Source organism: Scatophagus argus, chromosome 5, assembly GCF_020382885.2.
Source record: "Scatophagus argus isolate fScaArg1 chromosome 5, fScaArg1.pri, whole genome shotgun sequence".
Taxonomy (NCBI): Eukaryota; Metazoa; Chordata; class Actinopteri; family Scatophagidae; genus Scatophagus; species Scatophagus argus.
The window spans coordinates 9,949,248-9,976,099 of NC_058497.1; the positions used below are offsets into that span (position 1 = coordinate 9,949,248).

The window sequence follows — 26,852 nt, forward strand, 5'->3', positions numbered from 1 at the left end:
TCGTCTATCCTAACAGCGGCTTCGTGAACGTATATTGCATTCATAAGTCCCATTGTTTTTTGTCAGACCTATTGTATACCACAGGCACAATTTGTATAGCCTCTAGCATCATATTTTTTAATCAAATGCGCAGCCGTTACAGTGTAGTTGAGATTGTAGATAACCATCTTGACCTACAGCGCAACAGTTAATTTCGTGCGGTGCTGCTAACTAGCTTAGTCTGCGTCAGCTTTTACATAGCTCAGAAAACAGATGTTTTTATACTGTGTATTTTGTAAAGTGGAAAAGCGTTAAAATGCTAGTTAAAAAGGTAGGTCTGTAAACGAAAACGTCACAAAGACAAGAAACAAAAACACCCCACTCTTTGGGATTTGAAATCCGCTTTGGTGATTATTATAATGAGAAGACAGGAAGGAGATTTATCGAAACAACTACAACCCTGGTGTGACTGACGGGCAGCTCTCGTCACCGCCCACCTCTGCTGTCGGCTACAGCTTTGTGAGGCAGAAAACTTCCTGAATGAGACACAAAACTACAACAAGAGGGGGTGAGTAGCCTTTCAGATGGAATAATTAAAGCCCTTGCCTGTTATTGATATTTTTCCCTTTAAGGTTCCGCCATTTTATCGCTAAAGCGTTTACTAGCAGCATAGTGCTAGTTAGCGAAAGGCGGAGTGGATCACCTGCTACAAACTGCTTATCTGACCATCTCGCTTTCAAACACTACCAACCTCCTTGTCAGCGGCTCGCTGCTCACTCTTGTGTTCACTGGCAGCAATAATAACATCAGTTAAGTATCGTGCCTTCTCCTGCGATGTCTTTTTAGTTTAAGTGACAAACTTCCTGTGGCAGAGGCACACCATATAGACAAAAGTGTTCGGTCACTTCCCTTTAATTGTTGAATTCAGATGTGATATGGGGCTGTTTTTCAGGGTTTGGACTGGGCCTCTTACTTCCACTGAAGGGAAATCTTAATGCCTCAGCATGCCAAGAAATGTTGGTCAATGTTATGCTTCCAACAGTTTGGGGAAGGTCTGTTTCTATTCCAGCATGGCTGTACACCAGTGCACAAAGCAAAGTCCATAGAGACATGGCTGGATGAGTTTGGTGTTGAAGAACTTGACTGTCCTGCACAGCGCCCCAATCTCAACCCCATCCAACACTTTGATGAACTGGGACTGAGATTGCCAGAGATTGCCAACACCAGTGCCCGACCCCACAAATGCTGAACTACCTGAATGAGCAAACTTCCCATAAATACACAGCAAAATCTTCAGTTTTTTTCCACTTTAATTTCAGCGTAATTTAGTTTGCGTCGATTGAAAGGTCATATTAGAGAGTGCGGTAGTGCCCTTAAACTCAGCCAGATGATAAACTAGCCCTCTTGGTTCAGGAAGACTTGTAATGGTTCACACAATTGACTGAAAACATTGAAACACCTTTTGGCATGGTATAACAGAATAAAACACAAGTGTAACCAATCATAAATATCTAGCCAGCATGCACAGTACCAGAAACCTGCCGCATGCACACCTAAATATAACACACTCTGTATGATCATTTGTTATATCTGTGATTGATAGGTTGAAATGTCTACCTGAGAAAGGTTCTTTATGTAGACAGATACTACTGTGATACCTTGTTTTTAGTGGTCACAGCTTGATCTACTGATAGGGAAAAAAACTAGGACTATGTTGAACAGATGTTTACACATTAAGGACTGGTTAAACGCCGGTTGATTAGTCATGGTTTTACACAACCTAAATTGAAATGATGTGTTTTGGAGAGTTAACAACAATTGCATTGCATAATTTAGAAAATTAAAAAAAAATGGTAGACTTGTTGAGGCCAAATTTACATATGTAAGGTAAAGGAAAATTCTTTTAGGTAATTTCATTATTAAAGTATTGTAATTTGTTATGTCTAACACGATACTTGTTTTTTGTTGAGATGGAAGAGTAACTTGTTTTTGCTGACCTTGAGTGGCTTAACCTCTCACCTTCACAGGTGTACTCCAATACCCTGTGACATCACTGTTTGGTGTTGTTACAAGTGCACACTTCTGAACGCACCCATGCAGAGGTTGCATTAGTCTTTCGTTTTGTCTGTCATTTTGACGGACAGGATTGTCCTCCACAATAAACTGTGCAGAGGCCCTTCCTCCTTCTCGGCATGCTTAGTTGAGTGTATTCAGGCGCATCAAGGGCGATTGCTGCAGAGGTGATTGTCACTTGGTTTCACGTCTTTGCCTCAGACAGACAACTTCTCATGGCCCTTTTTAATATTGTTCTGACTGCTGACCTGGTCCTCTGCTGCCACACGGCAGTCTGGAATTACCTGCTCCTCTGCAGAGTTTTAAAAATGGGAAACATTTCTCCCAGCGAAGTGTTCAGAATTCTGAATGTGAGATTTCCTCATTCTGAAAGCACTCACATTACTGGGAGGAAATGCTGCAGCATGCACTAATGCACCGGGGCACCACTGCACCCCTCTGTAACCTGTAGTATTCGCAAATGTGCTCCAGTCCCTAAAATCAGTTCTTTAATGTACTGTCAGCACCCACATAGCTGGGCATGTTGAGTGTGTTGTTGAGGTCAGAGATATGCCAACAAGCTCCAAGGGGAATCTCCTGTGATGTGCAAAATGGAAAAGGTCTGCACATCTGTCTGTGTGAGCATGTTGTCACAGAGATTGCTGGCCGTGTTCATCTACGGCCTGTTCTAACATGTCCAAATGACAGATGATTTTCAGAATTTTCTGTCATTGTTAAAGAATTCACTTAATGGTGGAAAACGTTTGGTTAACGTGACCCCTGCACCCATCAGTGATATTCAGATGGGCATGGTCAGGGGTGAAACAGATTTGAAACTGTCAACTAGAGGCAGCAACACCCTGCTTTTCAGCTTGGTGTTAAGTTCCTCTTTAAAGCCTGAAGAAGGGCTGTCTGTAACTGTGTCTGTCTGTTGTCTCAAGTAGTGGCTGCTTTTGAAGCACTGTGGCTGATCCTCCTAGATAATCTTAGTCGGCTGTTGATATTAGGAAGCACTTTCACACTGGACCTCTCTAATAAACTAATAAACTCAGGAGCGGGTATCAAAGGGCAAAGTAACGTGTCTAATAAACTTGAGAGCCCTCTTCGCTGTAAAGGAGCGTGAAGTCACAGTCAGTCCATCAGGCACGCACTCACAGGCATCTTGAAAAAGCAAGGCACGCACATGAAGTCAGACTTAGCGCCTAAATCCCTGCCCTATGAATAATGCTCTGTTGTATGATGAAAATGAAGAACAACATCGTATTTGAACATGTTAAAGTAAACAGCAAACGATGGCTGTGGTAGAACTGGTCCCGGAGGTGTCAGATACAGCAGAGAGGGTGAGTGAGTGAGCAAGCCTTTTCTTCTACTTTTAATCACCACGATTCCCTCCTTCCTTATTACAAGACTGTGGTAGAAAAATCACTAAACATGTTTGCCAAGGTTCTGTATTTCTCACAGTGATATTTTTATTGCAGCAATAGTATTGGAAAGGGTGCTCCTTACTCAGGTATGACTCATCTCAGTTTTGTCACCATTGCACCCAGTGGAACAGTAAAATGCGCACCTTTGGCAATGTGGCTGATGATCATGCCTGTGACTGAAAAGGCCTCTGGGGTTTTATGACACGAAATGGGAAAGAATAAAACTGGCAGACTGTTGGCATCGATTTTTTTTTTTTTTTAAATGAATTGATTCCGTCTTTGACTAACCAAGTTGCCTTTTTTCAGTCCAAGAACATTTAAATGCCCCAAATTGATGGTGGTTGAATTTATTCCAGATTATAACCATGGTGCATTTTTCCTTTTAATCCTCTGCTCTGTCATTTCTGTACCCAGCATCTATTTCTATCTATTTCTTCTTCTTCCTCTTCAGGTCCTTTTCTGCTCGCTTCTGTCAGTCTCTGTGAATGATTGAGTGCAGTGAAACTGGCATCAGTGGACAGGCACACACGGAAAGGGTCCTCGATTGGTCAAAGATGACCATGGAAGACATGAAGAATGAAGCTGACGTTGCCTCAACAGTCTCTATGGCTCTCTACAGCGTGATGTATCCCGTCTTTATCCAGGTAAAAGATGCAGGGTTTCACATGGAGTAAAAGAAAACATGAGTAAGAAATGTGGATGAGACCCGTGGTGTAAATGTTGAGGTCAAGAAGCAATGTGTGTTCAATGAAAATGCTGGTGGAGGTCAACAGTTAGTGGGACTTTGTACAACATTCAGAGTTTATGACATAGCAGAATAGGAAGGAGAGTAGATGTTAAATGTTTCTTTTTAGTGTTGAGTTTATGAACGGAAGAGGTCTGCTAACAGGGAAAAGCGCTGTCTGCTATCAGTATGTGGTAAATATTTGTGTCTATATGATAAATCTCCATGTATATGTGTGTGCAAGTTAAGGTGATTTGTTTTTTTATTGTAAATTAAGGTCCATGCTGGGCTGCACAGTGTTTAGCAAGAGGGTTCCAGGTTCGAATCCCAGCCTGGGCCCTTCTGTGTGGAGTTTGCATGTTCTCGCTCTGCCTGCGTGGGTTTTCTCCGGGTACTCCGGCTTCCTCCCACAATCCCAAAAAACATCAAGACATGCACATTAGGTTAATTGGCTACTCTGCATTGCACCATAGGTGTGTGTGTGTGTGTGTGTGTGTGTGTGTGTGTGATTGTCTGCCCTGTGTCAGACTGGCGACCAGTCCATGGTGTGCCCTGCTTCTCGGTCGTAGTCAGCTGGGATAGGCTCCAGCCCCCCCGCAACCTTGACAGATAAGCGGTATAGAAAATGCATGGATGGTCTCTGCTCTGCATATTTAGCAGTCTTAAATGAAAACGTTTTTCACATTGGCATGTCTCTAGAGATGGAAATGTTGGTCAGTTCACCACTTTCGTCCTTCTGCTAATTTATGGACTGTCTCTAACCACATTTATGGTTAGATTAATGCTAATGAATACTAACTATTACTAATTACGTACCATTTTGTATTCAAGCTAATTTCAAACCCACGTTTACATCTTCGCATACGTGATATCAAACACACACACACACACAGTTCAAATTGTGCCGTGGAAGACGTATTGAGTTTGACAGCTTGGCTAACACTATAAATTGTGTTAAAGTCTTCTTAAGGGTGCCCTGCTGGCCTCTGAGTTTGTGTTTCTAACCATTTAGTAACATTCCTCATTCATCTCTCCCCTCATTTCTTGTCTGTCCACTCTACACAAAGGACATGAAATGTCAAAAACAGTCAAAGCTTCAATTTGAACAAACTGTACCCCAAGGTCTTGTGTCAGCTCCTTTTATAACTGACTGCTGTGACCGTTTTCAAGTTTGTCATTTGTGTCATTTGTATTTCATTTTTATCCTTTCGGTGAAGCTTGATAGAAAATGGGTTTTTGAAAGACACTTTAAACCCACACATGTGTGAGTATGGTGTACAAATTTGAGAGACGGAGCCTGTAGGTTGAAGAAGAGACAGACTTTGTAATACCAGAATACCAGCTCAGAGGAATTCTTCTGAAGTTTAGATGGAGGAAACAAATGAATGGACTTTTCACTATACACTAATACAGTGTCATCCTTTGATATTACCAGATGTCTGGCTTGTACGTTCTGTTCTGCAGAGTTACATTTCAGGACAGAAGAGAGTGTCCATGATAAGTGCTAAGCCGTGTGATGGTTTGTGCTGCTGGCTTATGTTTGTTATGTTTGTGTATTACAACTTGCAGTTGGAGAAAGTCAACTTATCGGCTGCGCAGACACTGAGAGCGGCTTTCATAAAGGTAATATAAGGTTCCTTTTGTTAGTTTGTTTACTTTTCATGTGTTGAACTACCCTCATTCCTGTAATAACTGTGGCCATACCTTTTACTTTTTAAATCATTTCCAGACTTTCTGTTGATTTGTAAGATGATAAGTTTTAATGCCACAAAACACCAAGGCTGCTTGGGATTACTTTTGGTGCATCTCTGTTTCTGTATTTCAAGGCAGAGAAGGAGAACCCAGGTCTCACCCAAGAAATTATCATGAAAATACTGGAGAAGAACAATTTGAAAGTCAACTATAGCGAATCTCTACTTCGCATGGCTGCAGATGATGTGGAAGGTAGGACGCTCAGTGAATGGTGCATGCAAAGACAGAAGGATGGTGGAATATGATGTGGAAACCATACGGCAGTACCAGCATGAGATTTACAGTATTAAGAAATATTAAGAAAGGCATATTAAACTGACTGACATTTGTGCCACATTTTACTTACCATGATGTGTTATTATAATGCTTCCTGATTTTATTTTTTTTTAATTTGCTGTACTCCAGAGGCAGGACATGCACGACACCGAATGTGTTTCTCAAGATGACTTCAGCAAGCTGGATGATTGCCTGCTTATTACCTTACTTAGCTTCACTTTGGTTTCAGTGGTGCCCTGGCCCACATTACATTAGCCCAATTATCCACTAGGGGGAGCTGTGTCTCCACAAATTATCTTCTCTCCCTGTTTTCAAATGTTCCTTTCTGTCTGAAATTGAATTCCTTGCACCATGTCGTAATTGATGGCAGTAATGAATTCACACATGCATACACACACATACTTTGAATAAATTTTAAATGTACCTCCTACATGGCACAGCCCAGATTCTACCTTAATGCTGCCCTCACTTCACTTTAACGTGTATGCATACACGATACTTGATCCTGTATTCATACTGTAAATATGCCCTATAGACGTGTTTTTCACACATGCCACCATTATTAATTGCTTCATTTCCGTGTCCCCTGTTGCTATTTGCATCTGTGCTGATGATGTTTGTCACTGAGGAGTTTGAAGATCTGTATTTTTCTCTTCCTTTTTGTGTTTTCAGAGTTTGTGATTGACAGGCAAGAGCCAGAGTTCCAGGAGCTGAACGAGAGGGCCCGAGCTCTGAAACACATCCTCAGCACCATACCACATGAGATCAATGACAGAGTAGGCTTCCTACAGACCATCAAGTAAGAAAGCCCAGCGTGTGATTGTGTTTGTGTCCAGTGTTCACCAGGTTTAGTTCTAACCAAAATTTCAGTCTGAAATGCAGTCTCTAGCAGTTAAATACATTGCCAAAAAACATCTCAAGAGAACTCCTGTCAGCCATTCCAAAAATTTTTCTTTTGTAGTTAATTAGTGGTTTAAAAAAAACTAAAGCTTTCATACAGTGCATGCCTTTATGATGGATAAACCTCATGGCAGGAAAGAAAAAGATTATTGGATGAGGCGCAATTGAACACAGAGTCAAAGGAAAGACATGAGCGACTGCAAATAGATGTATATTTGCTTTATGCAACTTAATGAGACAAAGACGAGTCAAATCTTTCAGCTGGTCCTGAGGTGCTTTGAGGTAAGTCTGAGTCAAAACACATGCACATGTGTTGCTAGTTATTGCTCACATCTTTATTTTTGGTTACGTTAGCTGTTTGGAGCACGTCAACCAACTGCACACACCACAGTCCGCTTGTCCTGTTAATGAGAATAATGCAGGGTGAGCATTAGCTTCTCTCTGTCTGAACACACCTTAAGAGCTGCGGTCCACAAGCTGAGACACAAGATCTGGTTTTATTTTTCTATTGCGCCTTTGTGCATGTGCTTATGTGAAATATTAATAAACAATACTGTTGAAGAAAAACACAGTAGCTGTGCTCATATTAATCTGTAATTTGTACATCCAGGAGGTGCTTGACAGTAGAATATACTTTTTTAAAATGGATTAGCTGTGCAATGTCAAAAAGAAACAAGAACAAAGATCATAATTTGGGACAATTGTCAGGTAAGATCAATTCTTGAGCATTGGAGTTCATCTGTGACCTTGTCTCCTTCAAGCTTTAGGTTGAGGGTCAGTGGGTGCATGAATGATTAATGAGGTTTTTAATATGTCCTGACATAAGTTTAGAAATCAAATTGTTAGAAAATTTCTTCTTATGTTACAGAATAGCAATGACTAAAAATGTATGGTCCCCCTGCCAGGCCCCAACCCATGCACATGCACACACACACGCACACGCACAAAGTGAAAGATGTTTGAGTTTCTTGGCCCACTTTGCCATTATTTTGATCGAATGGAGAATTAGAGAGTCACTGCTTAAGTTACTTACCCAGCGGAGGGCTTAGAAATAAAATCAATTCAGAAGGAATGCTAAAAAATTAAAGTTATGCAACATCACATTTCAAGTGCATATAAGGGGAGGAAAAGTTGAAGGTGAAAGTATGTTTGCAGGAGAAGGGGAAGAAATGGAGACAACGAGCTGGATCAGAGGACTGTAGTTTTAGGGTAAGATATTATTCTTTCTTCTTTTTTTACATGCACTTATTTCTGCGTGTCATCCACAGAGACATTGCCAGTGCCATCAAGGAGCTGCTAGACACAGTTAATACTGTCTTCAGGAAATATCATTATCAGAACAGACTGGTAAGTAGATACATGAAGAAGAAAATCTGCACACACAAACCGAGTTACTATGAAATAAGTGGAACTGAAAGGCTGTCCGTATTTATTGTTTAGGCACTGGAAAAGCAGAAGAAAGAGTTTGTGAAATACTCCAAGAGCTTCAGTGACACTCTCAAAACCTACTTCAAAGATGGAAAGTATGACACTGTTTCTAGTTTATTCTCTGTTTTTGGATTTTTTTTTGTTTTAAATCTGTCTGTTTTCCTTCCTTTTCTGTCTTTGCATTCACTTTTTCAGCCTCTTTTTCACTTGCACATCACACAGCTACTACCACATCTACTAGTTGTGCACGCCAGCACGCACGCACACACACACGCACATACACACACATACACACACACACACTGTCACCGCCATGTAAATGGTTGTCGTTTGATCACAGGCCCGCTTCTATCAAATCCACCATTGCTGAATAATTCCCTTGACCCATTTCCTGTGGATTCATGCTGGCTTGTATTCTCTGAAGCCTGACATTCTCCATTCCAGCCAGATCAAAGTGTTTCCTGGATCAATCCTGATATTGTTGTCGTGGTTTCTTTGCTGTATGATTGACACATGTGTCCTTGTGTCTCTGTCACGGTTGTTTCCAGAGTGATAAACGTGTTTGTCAGCGCCAATCAGCTCACCCACCAAACCAACATGATCCTGCAGGCCTTCAAGACTGTGGTGTAGCAGCAGCAGCCTGAGAAGACACACATACACACACACACATACACACGCAGACAGACCTTTTCATTAGAGAGTAGGTGATATGAGGCTTTGTAATTTGTAATTTTATTATTTTTTGCTGTATAATTTATAATTCTGTGGCTTTGAGGGGAGATCAGGTAGTTTGAGGTTCAAAGCAAATCAGACTGACAGTAATTGCCAGGGATTTTTAACTCTCTTTTATGTTGTTCTTTTATGAGATTCCTACATCGATATTTCTTCATGCCTTTATATATTTCCCTCTCTGTTCAGGAGTGTGTAGTCCTGAAAAAGTTTATGACAAATGTGATTATTTCCCATGTCCTTAAAAGTTTGGTGATTGCACAAGTCTAAAAGAAAAAAAAAGGTACAGAGAAGTACCATTCAGTTTCCAGATACATTCCCACATTTTTGGACTCTCAGTTTATTGCCATTTTTCTATTGTAAAACTTAATCTTGATCTACATGGTGGTATCACACTCTTGGCATTAATACCCTGTCGCTATCGGCATGCATCACATTCAACTTAAATCAGATACGTGCAAATCCTGTCAAAAAATCAAAGTCTGGGGAAAAACGCTTAAGAATTTGAAATGAGGATTGTGTTCACTGTGAGCTTTCTTTGTCCTGTATTGTTGTGGTCTACTGCTTCACCTAGTGCATCATAAACCACAACCACAATGAGCTATAACTCAGCAGCTGTGCTGTCTTTTTTTTTTTTTTTTGCTTGAGTTACAGGAATCTGTCAGCAATCTATTGGATTTACTGTCTACTAACAATAGACAGATCACTGTAAAGAAGAACACACTGTAGTTTTTAAAGGGATGATCAGAGGTGCCGGAAGTTATTTGGAATGAGCGTATGTACTGGCAATGTGTACGAGCCCTGTCAGGCTTACTGCTGTGTGTCTGAGCTCTCTAACCTTTTTTTATGTGAGTGACCCCTTCGAAATAACATCTACAGGTGAGTGCTCATCACAGGTTGATGGCCTTAATGTGGACATGAGGTGTGAGTAGTTCAAACTGACTAATTTTTCCTTCTCTGATTGTTGAATTATTTTTCTTTCCTGTTCCCAAATATGTGGTTTGGAATCGTTGCTGTATATATTCAGGATACCACATTGAAATCTTTTCCAGCAAAACTTTCACAATGTTTTTTTTTTTTTCTCAATGTCAACATTAAATATGTGTTTCAATGTCACATACCTAACATCAGTGGAGAATTTTGTTTTTTGTTTTGGACTCCTGATTTGTAGCACAGCCTCACACAGGGGTGTGTGAGCACAGCTGCAATTGTGGTACAACGTGGTGCTCAAAAACAGGTTGGCTTAATATCCCACACTCAAAAGCACAGAGTAGCTGAAGGTCATTAGAACAAACAGCATAAGTACATTTGGTTCAGGAAAAGACTGTACGACAGAAGAATTTACAGAATTTTGTGCAACACTGTGATGTTCGAAGTTTCTCGCAAATATGAGACAGGAATGAATAAATGAATCAATGCAAACTTAAGTTGGTTGTGACTTAAGAATCTGAAGCAGGACATTTTAACAAAGTTTACACAAATTTTTTTTTTTTTTGACCATGAATTTATCATCGATCCTTTTCATTTGCTGTTTTCTGAGACTTGCGAAATCCTCGACAGCAATCCTCCAAGCAAATGTAAATAAATAAATAAAAAACTGAAATTAATTTCTCGAGAACTATTAAACTGGTGTCGTGGAAAACATGTTGAAAAAAAACCACATTCCTTCTTATTGCAAAAAGAGTTCTGTCACATGAGGAAGACTTTCAAAAGTGGGTCTCTCTTTAGATTTGCGTTGTTGCATGAAAGTGCTTCATTTCTGCTCAGTTGCCCTTGCATTCTCTTTCCTCCCAGTACTAAGATCCTCACCAATCCCCCCTCCCTCCGTTTCCAGCAACTTCATTCTTCTCCCTGTATAATAGTGGATTTTTCATGGTGGATTTGTGGTGGGCTATTTTAGGCTCTGTGCTGGCTCCTGCATGCACCACTGTAATCCAATTGTGATAGTGTTAATTTTTAAAGCTTTATTATTGAAATTGCTGAGACCTAATTTTCTGATCCTGTCACCGTTGACGACCGCTGTAATCACCTAATTCAAGTTATTCCAAGCCATTAAAGTCACACACAGGGATTGGTCGTGGTCACTGAAGCAGCAGGGAGGAAGCAGAATGATAAGATCTGTGTTGGATGCATAGGTCTTGTGTGTATTCATGTTTGCAGTGATACAGGCAATCTATTTGTCTCAGTTTAACAAATCCCAGAGAGACTTTTTTTTTTCCTCTTTTGTTATGTGTGTGTACAGCTACGAGTGACCCACAGGAAGTCCTCTTGAAGGCATTTGAATGGCACTATAAAACTCTGCTGGTGTGTGTAAAGAGATTTGTTCGGGTCTAGGTTCACATCAGTGCATTTTAAAGTTATTTCAATGCAGGAACTCTTTTATGAGTGGCAGTAGAATACTAATGTTCATGTGCATTGTGTTGCTGTAGCTACTGGGGGGGGGGGGGTAATTGTAGCTCACACAGATATTTTCTTTCCAGTGTCTAATCTGTGAATAGAAGTAACACACACGCACGCACATTGAGTTACATACAGACGATAGGGCATGGACTCACAAACACAACTCTTTTTGACTACTTGGTTGCCAGGAAACTTAGCTCGAGTCTTTGAGAGTGAGAGTGAGGGATAATAAAAGAAAAGAATAGTGTGTGTGTGTGTGGCCTCTGCCACAGTCTGGGCTTCTGGGGGCAGTTAGTTAACTCTCTCTGGGGGTGAGTGCTGCAGCCTGGGCTGTTAGTGCTGATTGCCTCTCAGACATCGCTGGCTTAGACAAACCTCTGGCCACAAAGCTTGAGGCTCCTGGAATCAGCTGAATCTCCCACAGACAAGACCCAGCCAAGGCCAAGACAGCAGCCAGAGGCTGAAGATTTGTTTGAAATGTCATACATTTAAAAATGGTGTTTCAACACCTCGGAGCACGGGGGACTCTGGGGCCGTTTACTCTGGACACCCATTGTGGACTGAGAGGATAAAATTGTAGTCTTGGTAAGTTTGAGCGTGTTATTAACTGAGAAACTGTGCGTTCAGCTCTGCTATGTGGACTACATGAATCAAAAGCTGCTCGACTGAAGCACTCCTGGAAAAGGTGCATCTGACTTGACAGGTGATGTTGCCAGGCCAAGAGCCTGTCATTATGCAGTTACAGCCTGGTACTGAAATGGTTTTTTGGACAGTTTGACTGCAGTGGCTGATACTCTGTACAACTCTAATAAACCCCAGCTAGAAAGCCAGCATTGGCAGTTTTGAGAGACCTGAAGAAGAGAGGCAAGTGGGTGAGTTGGTTTTGTTTGCCGATGATAGCACTATGCTGTATTTTTTATTTTCTGTTGAGTTATTACGCAAAACTCACACGGTGAAAGCATTCCCTTGTGGTAAATGACAGCAGCATTGATGTATGTTGGATATGTTTTACATTTGTTCGTGCATTTATAGTGCATCAGCTGAAAATATGGGCTTCTTTTTGGTTCATTTTATGGCTGTGTCTGTGTAATCTCATAAAGACCGTCGCCAGCTGCCTGCCACAGAACAAGTCAGGATGTAGTTGATTAAAAGTTATCATGCTCATAAACAAAACATGATCAAATCGTCCCCAAGGTTTCACCATTCTCTTCATTTATTACTTTAGCATAAATGCATCTGTTGCAGTCTGCTTCTTCTTGTCAGTGATGTAAATAAAGAGGTGGATAAACTATCAGGAACTATCAGGATCACGCTGCAGTTAATCACCATTGTAAAAAAGATAATGGCTTCGGCAAAGCATTGATTTTTTTGCTTTCATTACGCACCCTGTCATCTAAATCTCTTCTCAGTTGGTGCCACTTCCAGTGAATTTGTCTCATAAACGTTTATGTCAGTCTAGAAATGAAACCGAGAGCCTTTGCTGTCCTCCACTGCCCTTTGTAGGTACTGTTTTGAAGAAGGTTTAAAACTAAGTTTTTCATCATCTCACATTTCTCTCCTCTACCTCAAAAGTGCTTTTTAATCACCACGCAGCATAATGTAACAAATCCTACCTTTTATTCCTTCTATTACTCATGCTGCTCATTTACCTGACATCGGTATTTTATTTCACATCACCTGACTTAACCGAGACTTGACATGCTGTGGCAGGCTGCCGCCTTCTCTATCCATTTCTGAGACATAATTTGGGGCACCTACTCACCCACCTTTGAAAGCCACTGAGCTGGGGAGGCTGATTTCTGTCAAAAATGAAAGACCTTTGCACACCGTTCAACAGAGACATGTTTGGATAGAGTGAAAAGAGCCAACAAAGGAAGTCAGCTGCTGCTGTGACTGCAGTATGATTGTGATGACATGACAACCCGCTGTGAAACAGATATAGAAGGTTACTAAGGAATTACACAAGCTGGGAACATCTTGTTTCATCTTGTAACGCCTAGAAAGGCAGGGAAATTATTATTTGATTAGTGAGTCTTCTATACAGACTTGCGCGCACATGCTTTACCTTCCTGACCTTTCCTGGTGTGCTAGTGATTGACTGACAGGTCTGAGCCGTAACCATGGGAACGAGGATGGAGGTGGCACAGCTTGAGAGCAGGATGAATACTGAGGACTATAGAAAGCTACAGGGCCTTTTCCTGGTGAGTGTTCGCCTGTTTTTCTTTTTGTGGGTATATTAATAGTCTCATATCACAACACCTTTAATTCATGTGGGAAAAACTTCAGAGAGAAAGTGATAATTTATACTCTGTTTGCCAGCACCCATTAGAAATGTGTAGACATTGTGCGCTGTCTCTTATTGATCTCCATGCAGGACCGCTTGGGTGCATCACGGTCCTTGTCCAGAACTGAATTCATTGAGCTGGCTTGGTCTTCAGTTGGCCGTGGCTCCAAGGAGGAATATGGTCTCTTGTTCGACAGCGTGGTTGTCACTCAGGATAACCGCGGTCTCCTTCTGGACATCGACGCCGTGAAGGAGGAAGGACGAGTTGACTGGGGAGGCCTGTGCTCTTTTCTGTTACTGGAGCTTTCTGATAAAGTGAAGAACACCAGAAGCAGCAGTGTGCCTTGCTGGACGCCACCTCGCACTTTGACCTGCCCCCATCGAGACCCGGTTCAAAAGGTAAGGCTCACTGACCTGCTGGAGACTGAAGAACAGAGAGACTTTGTTATGAGGGTTAGAACATGTCGCCTCTTTTAAACATATGATCTACTGCAGGATGTTATCTGAAATACATTTTGACATTGACTGACTGGAGAATCCAACACTCTGCTGACTGGGTGGAATTCTGTTATTAAACATTGTGCAAGGGAAAAGTTTGAAAGTATTAGGGTCTTGCTCATCAAAATGGCCCACCTCTTTTGAGATAAATGGCTCTGGACTCTTTTAAGTTTAACATCTATCAATTAATATGTAAATGAAGAGGCAGGGAATAAAGTGCCTACTGCTGTGGTTAAAGTGATGGCTCACCACTTTAATCTTTCAATCCCGAGAATGTCAAAATGTCAGAGTGTTGTGTAAGTTGTTTTACAAATGGCTGGAAGGTTTTGACCTCTTTAGCTTAGATCAGTGTTAAAAAATGCAGACAGATGCTTAGAAGACTCTAATTTCTGTTCCTAACACTGTTTGGTAAAATGTGGCACGACTTCAGCAGGGTAGACAAAATAGAAAATGTGAAAACATATATTTTCACATGCATGCAATGCGGGTTAGTGTTAATCCATATTTTTGTGTGACGACAAATCAAACGATTTTCACATGAGTGTTCAGTTCACCTCAGCTCAAGATACAGTTTTGGCATGAATGTTGGACTTCGTCAAGTGGCCAGAAACACACTCAAGCTAATGTTCCTCTGGGTCCACGAAAATTGTAAACAGTAAATTTTCTATCATCTTAGTGACAACAGCTTTAAAAGGTGATATGCTAATGTTATCTTGACAACTTGTTTCCTCTTCCCCCACGAACTATAAACCATTTAATTCTGCTTTGACACTGAAGTAATTCACTCAAAATAAAGTCCTGAAGTCCTGCACTACATCTAATCTAGCGTCTGTTCTACTAGTTTTTAGTGCAGATAAAGACTTTGTTTCGTTGCTCTTCCTGAATAACTAACTTAAATATTATGGGTTTCTGTGTTGTAAGCTAAATGGGAATCTACTGCTCCCGTTAACAATATTACCTCACCATTTTAATCAGGATAAAATTTCATTTCAGTTTTCAGTATATGTCAGTTTTAAGAGAAGTCTAACAAATTTTTAAAGGAATATCCATCAGGTTACAGACTACCAAAGATGTGAGTGCTACATTTGGTACATCTTGGAAAAGGAGTCGCCAGAAACTCTTCCAGTACCAGTGATTCACAAGCTGTAGATAATATAGGTAATTAGAATAATTAGAGATAAATGCAGGACACGCCAAACTGTGAAATCCTACTGAGACCCAGTTGGCTGTGGGAAAGTGACCCAGTCTGCAGTAATTACAGCAGTAGTACATCTTGATCCTGACCTCTATTCTCCAAGTATTAATAAACCTTTCTTTAATTAAAGATAGTCAGTGTCCCTTTCTCATCAGACACAGTCAGCTCAAGCCTTTCTCTGCAGCTCTCAGTTTTTTTTTTTCTTGTAGCTTAGCCAATAAAATGTCATCATTCATTCATTAATCCTTTTTGTTTTATGGGATGTGCCCTCTGCTCACATGCATCCAGTAAGAGGAAGATTCAGTTAAACTATATAATATATATAGTATAGTATATATATATATAGTATCTATATATACTGTACTATAGTTTTATTGCTAAAGATTAGAAAGAAAGGAAATACTTAAAGATTAAAGATATTTTAAATATCATCTTAAAGGATGTAACCTTTGAGGCATTTTACAAATTGACCTCCCATTAAAATGTTCCAAAGTGCTCACAAAGAGCATTAAAGCTGTTCTGGAGGAGAGTCTTTCTGGTACTTTGCCCGAGATGATGTTTTGTTTTGTCCTCTGGTTTCCCCAGGTGTTGCACCTGCAGAGCTCAGGTCAGTATCTGACCGTGAGTAAGGGAGGAACTGTGGGACTGCGGGACGGAGAGGACATGTCCCTTCTGCACACTCATCGACTGCAAAACAGCACAGTCGCACCCAAAGACCTATGGGTCACTGATATGGTGCTGCTGCATAATGTGCACAAGGTGAGAGTCACACGACAAAGATTTGATCAGTCAGTCTTATTGACTGCTGTCCTGCTTATTATGCCACATTCTGGGTCTCGTAGCATAGTTTGCATTATTATTTGTTCAGTTTACCCAGCTGAATAAATGTTATTACAAAAATTAACTTCCAAATTAATTATTGATTTGTAGTGCCAATATTTTGTGAGCAGATAATGTGCTGTATAGAGGTAAACAAGCATTTCACTCAATCAATTAATTATTGATCCACACTTTTGGTGAACGGTGTAGCAGGCATGACTCTGTTGCATAATGTTCACAAAATAGATATTCATTTTTCAGTAATGAGACCATCAGTTATTGATAAACATTTTCAATTAGCAGTCTATTAGCTATCGATTTGTGGGTGATGGATATAATTCTTATGTTAATATTTTAGAGTTATGTATCAATTATCAGCCAGAGAAACTGTTAAATTGTTGTTATACCATATTGATGAAATAAATTGCTCTTTATCTGTATGTCTCTCTTTGTTTAATCAGTTCATTTGCACTCCCTTCTTCATTCTCAGATAGCCGTGTCTTTCACAAGTAAGGAGGTATGTTTCTATGACATACTGTCTAAACAAGACTTGAGCTGCTCATATAAACTCCAGGTAAAAGCAACCCCTGTAATCCATCTCTAAAAAAGAGCAACACATGTATTAATTCTTATGTTTCGACAGGTTTTAGCAGGTTCTGCCTTTACTGTTGCACTCTGGATATGGGGTGTATGTATAAAAGTGTGGATGAACATGAACTGTAACCTTGTACACACCACTTCTCATCTTCTCTAGGGTCTGAAGTTTACTCCCTGGTGCCTAGACTACTGGGCGGATCCCAGTCATCTGGACCAGGCTGTTCTTACCATAGGTGATGTTGGAGGACAGGTAATACACAGAGAGAGGAATTAAAAGAATAAAAGAAACATTGTCAGGAGTCTTCATTTTTCTGCATCATCTGTCCATTGCTTCATAACTGAATGTGTGTGTGTGTTACTCCAGGTCAGTGCTTTATATTTTACCTCAGCTAATATCTCTCTTTTTGAGAGACTCAGTCTGAGGACCAGCTCAGATTCGGCAGCCATCATCCTATGGGATGAATTGGTTAAAGGAAAGCATCGCTCCTGTTACACTGTGACACACCAGGCACACGCACCTGCCTGGGTTAGAAAAGGTAGGAAACACAAGCACACACAAACACAGAAAGAGTTTTATTTTTATGTGCCAGACACATGAGGCAGAGACATACAAACAACTCTTTCGGCCTCTCTTTGATGACAGACTTGTACAAACTTGTACAATTCTTGCTTTGTCATTGTTTCCGTCAGTCTTTGTTGTCCTATCCTAACTCAAACTGCTTTGGTTACACACCTACTGTTTCATATTGTATGTAAATGAAGGGACCAGTACCTCAGCCAAGTGGCTGCAACAGTAGGTGCCTTTCAACATGCCACAGTTTTAATCCTGTAGTTTGACACTTTCATCTGGGGTCAGAAACAGTGTATTAACTGTGTTATTAGCTGGACACAATGAAAGCAAGGCTTCAAAATCAGTGGCTCCAATGACAGAGAATAAGAAAACACCCTTGGGTGTTGGATGTACCTGATGCTCACACACTTTCACCTTGCCAGCTGGGCTGAGAGCCACTCTCTGTGCTTGTTTGCCCACTTTATCACTGTAATAACGGCTTATGCAACACCATGGAAATGCTTGGGTGTGTTTCTGTCACTGATGCACATACATGCACACTGACACACGTGCACAGCCAGATTTTGACTACTGCCATAAAGTCAAAAGGTTTAAGGTCTGGCCTCCTGAGGATTCCCCACTTCAACTCAGCCTGGGTAGCCTGAGGTCGCTTAGTTGTATCTCGATTGCATCATTCTCGTGGAGCCCCTCTGAAGAGTCATTGGGCTGTTTGATAATGATTCAGCAGAGGCAGTGCTCTGAGACTAGCTTGGCTGAAATGGGAGATCCTGATACAGTAGGGGAAATGAAAATAAAACACATATAAATAAGCAAAACAAATGGGAAAACAAAGGGAAAAACAAAAAAGGGGAAACAGGGGAGACAATGCCAAAGCGTTAAAAGCAATGGTTAATTGAAATTGTATGTGTGTGTGTGTTGTTTTGAGAGTATGAGAGAGGAAAGAGAGCTTGTGTGACTGTATGTGTGTGTGTGTTTGCATACCTTCGGGGTGCTGGTGCTGTTCTTTTGAAGTTGCCCACCCTGCAGTATGAGTGGGCTGTGTACCATTAGACATGGCTGGTTATCCAGACCTCCAAACCTTCAGGCTCATGGGCCACCAGAGAGAGGAGGGAGGCGGAGGGAGGGGTGCGGTGGGGTGGGGGGTGTAGTGCAGACAGGAAAAATGAGAGGAAATTAGGAGGAAATTGCGATGGCCACAGACCCATAAGTACAAGGAAGGAGGATCGTTGGAAGTGTGTGTGTGTGTGTGTGAGAGAGAGAGACGCATTAACATATCCTCATAAAGTTGTGATCAAAGAAATGAAAAGGAGCATTAAAGATGAACATCAGTGTGTATGCAAAATTTCCCAAAATGCGCATCGATTTGTTGGAGAACAAAAGAGGTTTGCTTTGATGTAGAAATAAAGCGACTGCTGCTGTTCCTCCTTAAATTCTGAAGTCACAGCAGTAAGTGTGAAACACATCAGTGACTAAAGCAGATGTTCTCTGTCTGGTTTTGCATCACAAATACTTTGATTTATGATTTGTGTGTGCCAGTAAAAGACAGAGTGACTCATCATTAATCAGCGATGAATCATGCGACGCCATCTGAAAATCCACTGATCTTTTAATTCACAGGACGGAGAAAAGATGTGGTGTATGAAATGTAATCAGGTGTAATTATTTCCCCCTGATGTACAGCTGATCATTGACCTGCGACTGTCACGTGCCATCTCGCCAGCAGCACTCATATCTGTGCAGTATTTGAAAGCTTAGCAGCCTCTATTAGAGACGTGCGGCGTCCAGTTTAGCCGTTCTCAATCAAAGTGTTCATTGAGATAGATGGTGGTGCAACATGTGGTACATTTTCTGTAATACCAGTGAACAAATTAAATTCTGTGCTGTGCAGTGCTTTACCATACAGGATGGCTGCGGTCATTTCGCATTTAGCACAGTCATTTTAGAAAGTGCACATCCTTCAGAGTTCTGGTGGTGAATGTGATTTGGCATCAGCAGGATCAAGTGTCTGATCTGAAGGAATGAAATAAAACGAAGAGTGTGTCATCATCAAAATATGTTGCAATGTTGTTTTACATTGAATTTGCTAGAGTTCAACTAATATATTCTCTCTTAATTCTTCTCTAAAAATGAGTTTGCACAGAAAATGTTAAGATCAAATTTCTGCGGATAAACATTTTAATAAATGAGGGCTGTTCTTTCTGCGTCACATCAGGCAGAAATGAAATATAACATTCATAATTATGTTTTCATTAGTGTACAATCACCTGACAATAAGAATTTTTATGTTTTACCTAAGATGATCTGCCTTGTTTCCAAAGTGTAGCCCACAATGAACAAACCAAATGCTGGCTCCAGAGAGAGAGAGAGCTAACCTACGTTCACATGCTGCCACTGGCATGTGTCATACACAAACACAACATTCAAAATTGTTTGGTCATGTTTTTATCAACTGAGGAACATCTGAAAAATCAGGTGTTTTCTTTCTCTTGGCTTGATTTCAAGAAGTTTAGGCATGCTTTTATATCATCTTGTTTAGATTATTGCAAAACACAAGGTTTTAGCCAAAAAGTTAAGACAAATAACTTCATGGTTTAGCTCCTAGTTAGTTATGCTACTGAACTGCTGCTGCTCTATGAGCCAAAGCTTGGCCTCGGATCCTAAGGACTCTGCTGGCTCAGGACTAAAGGTGTCCAGCCTTTTGCCTCAGATTTGGATCTCAGGATCTGAAGATCTGAGGTCGCAGAAGACATTTTAAATCACTTCTCAAAGCTTAGCTCTCTCTCTTTTTTTTGAACTTTTCTATTAACTCTAGCACACTGTTATTCCAGTTTAAGTCTTGTGTGTTCAATCATGTAGAGCACTTTGAAATGTACTGTAGCTTATTATTATTATTATTGTTGTTGTTGTACAATGGAAAAAGAGACAAGCAAAAAGTTAATTTAGTTGAACAATTTCTTTGCTGTATTCCTGACACCCAGTTTTGAATTGAAATCATGAGCAGGCTTGTTCTTTCTCAGTGTAACTCACCCTTTTCTAGTTGTAATAAAGCTAATTACAGTATTAGTGTCACACCTAATTTCCTTTCACTCTCTGACTCCTTCCTGCTGCAGTACGTTACCTGGGCTCACTGGAGGCCTTTGTGTCGTGTAGCACCAGACCACAGAGCAGCGTGGTGGTGGGCTGGAGGGAGAAGGAAAGCAGAAGTCTACGAGTCACTTCTTTCTCTACAAAGAGGGGTGTGTGGGACATGGACTACCACTGTGGACTCGGTCTGATAGGTGAGCATCAGTGTGTACTCAGACTAATTATAACTACTTGTGATTTGAGAGTAAATAGTAAAAAATAAGTGTGGTTCTGTAGCCTAAAATCACAGCTTTGTCTTAGAGAGCCTTACAGAGAGAGCACACAGAGCCTCTGTGAAATATGACACCCTCGGGCTGAGGAATATCATCCAAAATCAATATCATGACTAATTGCTACATTTAGTTCAGTAACGATTAATGAACATCATCTTATTAAATACACCAGTGCAAAAGACCTTCCATCGCCACAAAGGAACTCTTATTCTGTGTACTTGGAATAAACACAAAATCATGGCTTGTGATCATTATGTTAGTAAGAGAACACTATTAAATCATTAAATCAAATCAAGCTAAAATACTGAAATGCTTTACTTCACATCACTATGAAAATCAAGAGATTTGATAGGTAGATCTGAATAAAAGAAATATATTACTTATTTCTCGTCTGATGAGGCTGCAGCACTCTGCTGTTTTCCAGCTTCCCAACAGTATTTTCATTTAGCTTTTGTTTTGTACATGATGACTGAAACTAAGGTGTGACTAAAATAATGTTGGTTAGGTGGTAATAATGTTAGTTTTGGTTATATTTTGATCAGAGCTGTAACTAATTAATTTCATTATTGATTAAATTGTCAATTATTTTCAGAGTTAATCGATTGAAAAAAAAAAATGCTCGTTAAAATTCCCAGACTGAAAAATGATGTCTTCAAATTGCTTTTCATTCCAACAATCCATCCTAAGCCTTTGTTCCTTATTTTTGTTTAGCATAACTGAGGAAGAAAAGCAACACATCTGACATTTGATGGAATTAGCAAAAATTTTACATTTTTGCAAGAAAAATGATTCAAACAATTAATTGGTTATTAGTCAGCAACAAATTTCCTTTTGATTGATTAATTGATTAAACCATTAATTGTTGCAGCCCTTTTTTGATTAATTGCTCAGCCTTATGGCCTCTGTGTATGGAAAGTGCGTGAAATACTTTCACCAGGAAAGCATGAGCTTACGTATGCTGTGGCAAGAAAACGTGAAAAAAAGAAATAACTTTACTTGGTAACACAAGTGATTTAAGTGTTTTTCAGATCAAGTTAACAAGTTAAATTGACACACTTGAGAAGTTTGTTTGATAGAACTTAGAATTTATGTTTTACCAACTGAAGTCCTTTTTTAAAGCTGGTCCAACATTTTTTTTTTTTTTTTTTTTTTGTAAATCCAAACCAACTATCTAATAATAGTTTGCTATTCTTACACAAAGGCATACAGAGGCATCCAAACTATCAAAAGCCTCATTGAACACTGAAATGGTTGTGGGGAGGACTACAAACAGTATGGTTTCCTGTAATTAACTGCACTGAGCACCTCTGCTAATTTGAGACTTTCTGGTTGGTTGCAGCCACAGCAGGTGTGGACCATCAGGTCTTGCTGTGGAACCCCTATGTGACCTCAGAGCCAGTTTGTGCACTCAGCGGGCACATGAGCCCTGTCGCTGCAGTTTGCTTCATGCAGACAAAGCAACAACTGCTCAGCTACTCCAAAGATAAGGTAGGAGGTGTGTGTGTGTGTGTGTGTAAGCATATTCCAGTAGTTGTGGGGACTAAAATCTGTTTACACAGTCACATTGTGAGGACCCGTCTTACTTATGGGGACAAAACTGAAGGTGATTAAGCCTGCAGGAAAATAAATGTTAGTCTGTATAATGTCCCCAAAGTGATGGAAACACGACTGTGAGTGTGTGTGTGTGTGTGTACAGTGCTCTGCAGGAAAAGTAATGATAAAGAGCCCCATCATTGTATTATTAATTGTTATACCTTGCTATAATTAGTGCGAAGGAAGGAGGGCATGGTGCAGATGATTGGTAGCCTATTTTGCACTGTTGGTGTTATAAGAGCTGGCGTTTCTCAAAATCAGGACCACATTTCCTTTAAACCCTTCTTCTTTCTGACGTAAAGAGGATGTTGCTGGAGTTGTTTTTCCTCTCCCTGTTGCGGCACTGTGCATGTTTGCTGTCTCTGTGGCTTTTCTGAAGATAATGAATATTTTAGAAGTGATTTATGTTCCATCTGCCCTCTGCTAAAAACACCATCTGCCATCGCAAGAAACTCTGAAACTACCTCAGTTTCCTCTGGAAGAGTTCCTGGAACAGTGACAGTCATCTTGCTTTGTGCCGTAAAGCAATATGGCAGAGTTCTTGTGAATTCTCACTAAGAGGCACTAACATCAGCCCAGTGATCGAATAAAATGCTGGCACCGTGCTTCTCTGCAGACCACTGATGTTAGCTTTCTACATTATGTGCCATATCACATTCACATTACATGTATATGAGCAGACTTTCCTTTGGGGAAGAGCTGGCGGTCATGTGACACCAGACGGCCGCCAAGCAAGAGACCACGGTTTGAGGCCACTTGCACCAACCAACAAACTCGGTAATTTTAATGACCGCTGAGATATGTTGTATCTGTTTCTATGGCACCACAAGATATTCTGAATGACGCGAGAGTAGGAAAGTTTCCAGACGTTTGTATTTTAACATCACAAAACACACAAAACCTTTTCCTAACCTTAAGTGTTTTTTTGTGCCTGAACATAACTTGACCTTAAGCTGGTTGTCATCACAACATAAAATTGAAAACTGAAACATACAGATTCAATGTATCAGATGTTGAGTTTTAACATGTCACTGGTTTGAAGAAACAAACTGTGCCAACAGTGCTGACATTGCAGAAGCTGTTGGAGTAAACATTCTTTTTTTCAATTATGGTGTCTGTTTTTTAATCACAACATTATATTGTGATAATAAATGTTTTTATAAACGTTTATACCCTCTACATGTATCTACTCATACGCTTCCCAGGTTCTGTGTTTGTGGGATGTATCGAGTCAGCTGTGTGTTCACCGTCTGGCTGGTGTCTTCCCAAAGACACAGGAGGACACACACACCCTCCTCTTCCTCCACGAGGAGCGTCAACTCCTCCTGCTTTCCTTCAACAGTCTCCTCGTCCTGCTGGAGACTGTGAAGGAGGAGAAGAGGACCAGCAGCCACGAACACCCTGTCACCTGTGTGCTCTATAATAGTCTGTTCAGACAGGTACGTACATCATGGCTTCCTGAGATTTTATTTCTTTGATTTTCATTCTCATTCACAGTTTTTCTTTATCCAGAGACATGTGGCAATGAGTCCACTGTGTAGATGTTGTGAGCTGGATGTAAGTCAGTGTATTAACTGAGCAGAAAACTCAGATACAGGTGGCTTTTATTTGAGAATTTTAAACTTGAAAACAGCGACTGACAAAACCCTAACCTCAAAGCTGATTTAGTAGCTTTTGTGGAGCTGGTGTGATTTATTACCCCACTCTTCATCGGTACAGAGCAGATGAAGTTTGTCTAGTTGTTGTGAAAATGAAATGTAAATTCAAATTTCCATTTTCTTTGACCACTTGACCACAAGGACCTCTCATCCGTAGTTCTCACCCGTCTGCTTCAGAGCAGGGTGAGGTGAAATTGTTCAGTCACTCCGGCAAGAATTTTTTCAAACAATTAAATGCAAATGTCTAAATGAAATTATTGGCTGTGTTGGATTGACACAGTTTGATATACCTCAGACATTAGTCACATTCAGCAGAGGCTTCACAGAGGAATAATGCTCTCTCGCTTTCTTTTAAACTTATGTGTCATAATTATAGTTTATTTCATGTTTTATTTGCCTTGCTCCATGACAGATTTGCACAGCTGGCTTTTGCCCCTGACACAGTGTAGGAACACCACACAAATAATAAAACAGCTAATGCATCCAAAATGAGCATCTCTCATTCTAAATAGTGCACCTGCTCTTGATTCTCCCCTCCTGCTTTTATTCCCTCTTGACAGCAGCATTAGTTGCACATTTTCTTCAGTGGTGGCTTAGCACTAAAATAAAGTGTAACGAAGCGTGGAGAATGGTTTGGCTCTGTGAGAGCCATTAAAGAACACATCAGTGGAAGCTGCCTTTCTGCCAGCATAAATAGTAACCAACTCTTGATGACTGATAGCCTCTCTCTGTCTGTCTGAAGGTAGTGAGCAGTGACTCTGCCTCCTCTGTGGTCTGCTGGCTGGCCGACACGGGCCAAAAGGTCAAGCAGTTCCACCGTTGCCATGGCAACGCCGAGATTTCCACCATGGCCCTGGATGGTACGCAGACCCGGCTGTTTACTGCGGGCACTGACGGAGAAGTCAAAGTAGGTGGACACACACACACACAACATACACGCACAGACACACCTGCTCACAACTGTGAACCATATAGCCGCAGGTCAGTCCTCATAGAGATGCGATGGCTGACTGAAACAAGGGAGAATAGAGTTGGATGAAATGGTATGAAGAGGCAGACTGTTTCAAGTTCTTAGAAATTCTTTTGAAAGAATTTGTGATTACTTCTATAAAGTGAACCCTTCCCCAACTCATGTAAATGTTCCATGAAACTGACATTAGCAAGCACGGGTGCAACCAGGAACAAGCAGGGTGATAGCTCTGCCTCTGCCCACTAACATCACTCTGTGCACTCTCTTCCTGACCACAATAAAGAAATACTTGGCACCACTGTGTGCAGCAGTGGGAGTGAGTGTGCTGAGACTGTCTAAAGAAAATGCATTTATATAGCACTTTTCCCTCCCATTAACACACACACACACACACCACAGCAGGCTACCGGATAAGGTGCTGGCCAACTATTGGGAGCATTTAGGGGTCCAGTGTCTCATCTGAGGACACTTTGACATGTGGACAGGAAAACCCAGGGATTAAACTGTTGCAATCAAGGTGTTAGTAATCAGTGTTGAGTTACTGGAAAAAAAAAGATTACCCTCTCTGTTTGTACCTTCTCTAAATACGTGTGTGTGTGCACATCCAAGCATGTGTGTCTTTTCTTTGAATTTCATGTTTGGTTGGTATTTCAAACATGTGGTGACAGTATTTGCATTCCACATTCATGAAATGCATAATGAGTCCAAGCTCAGAGTAACTGTTCCCAACACTTAAAATATAATGAAATAATACTTGCAATTATGCATATTATAATCAATATAATCAACCACATAAGTTCTCTGACCCCATGAGACCTTGTGAGAATACAGCCATGTGCATCCTGTGTGTGTGCAAGCAATGTCAGGTATATACTCACCGTGCCATTTAAAAAAAGTAATCCCCAGCAGAACAAGCAGGCACCCCTTGGGCCAATTAGTAACAAGATGCATCATCTCTCCAATTTTCATCAACACTGAGCCCGTGGCGTAGCAGTTAGGGCCATTCAGAATTTGAAATTTTGACCTTTTAATTACAGCGTTCCCATTGGGCCAATCAGCACTTCTTTGTTAAATGCCACAACACAGATTCAAACTGCATCACCATGCAAAATGAGAGACAGTGTGAGATGTTACCTGAGCTGTCATGCTCGAAGGATGTACAGTAAAGAGAGTAGCTCAAATTTTTGTATCCTCGCATGGGTGATCGCATTTCAAAGCATCTTGAAAAAAATAAGCAGTTTGACCCCTATCAAAAGTGATTACAACTGTTGCTATTTCTGTTATCTCCCTCTGTTCCAGACAAGAAAAGTGAATTTAAGTGACATGTACGGTTTGGTTAGCGTTCTGCTAAATATCCTAAGAAACATGACAGCGACATGTTTACCGGTGTTTGAAACGAAGCACATTTTGTTGTGCCGTCTTTTGCAGGTGTGGGACTTCAGTGGCCGCTGTCTCCACAGAATGAACGCCGGTCTCGGTCGAGCTGTGGAGATCTCACAGGTCTTGCTGCTGAAGAGGAGTATACTGGTGATGGGCTGGGAAAGGTACTGTAGATGTGTGTGTGTTTAAGTGTGATTCTTAACTTTCTTCTTCTGTTTCACTCATGTAGACTCAAATTAAGGCCGAGGTGAATATCTGCTGTATGAG

The 26,852-nt window shown here is 40.8% G+C and overlaps 2 protein-coding genes across 3 annotated transcripts in view; both read left to right on the forward strand.

The window, feature by feature from the left end:
* The first annotated feature begins 304 nt into the window (after window positions 1-304).
* Window positions 305-9,875, forward strand: pdcd10a (programmed cell death 10a). Of its 2 annotated transcripts, none has more exons than XM_046388625.1 (8): window positions 305-547; window positions 3,870-4,099; window positions 5,749-5,802; window positions 6,006-6,123; window positions 6,880-7,006; window positions 8,376-8,454; window positions 8,548-8,630; window positions 9,084-9,875. In XM_046388625.1, exons 2-8 carry the CDS (start codon window positions 3,941-3,943, stop codon window positions 9,163-9,165), a joined length of 702 nt encoding a protein of 233 aa, XP_046244581.1. In that variant the 5' UTR covers window positions 305-547; window positions 3,870-3,940; the 3' UTR covers window positions 9,166-9,875. The 2 variants fall into 2 exon arrangements, with proteins under 2 accessions (XP_046244581.1, XP_046244580.1); XM_046388624.1 differs by having other exon boundaries at window positions 306-547; window positions 3,907-4,099.
* Window positions 9,876-10,861: 986 nt separating this feature from the next.
* Window positions 10,862-26,852, forward strand: part of LOC124058973 (WD repeat-containing protein 49-like) — a 29,771-nt gene continuing 13,780 nt past the window's right edge. The window contains 10 exon segments of the mRNA XM_046388626.1: window positions 10,862-13,865; window positions 14,039-14,347; window positions 16,227-16,400; window positions 16,951-17,034; window positions 17,215-17,593; window positions 20,739-20,906; window positions 22,324-22,472; window positions 23,783-24,016; window positions 24,978-25,142; window positions 26,634-26,749. Of these exon segments, the coding sequence (XP_046244582.1) occupies window positions 13,785-13,865; window positions 14,039-14,347; window positions 16,227-16,400; window positions 16,951-17,034; window positions 17,215-17,593; window positions 20,739-20,906; window positions 22,324-22,472; window positions 23,783-24,016; window positions 24,978-25,142; window positions 26,634-26,749 (1,859 nt within the window). The 5' untranslated portion in view covers window positions 10,862-13,784.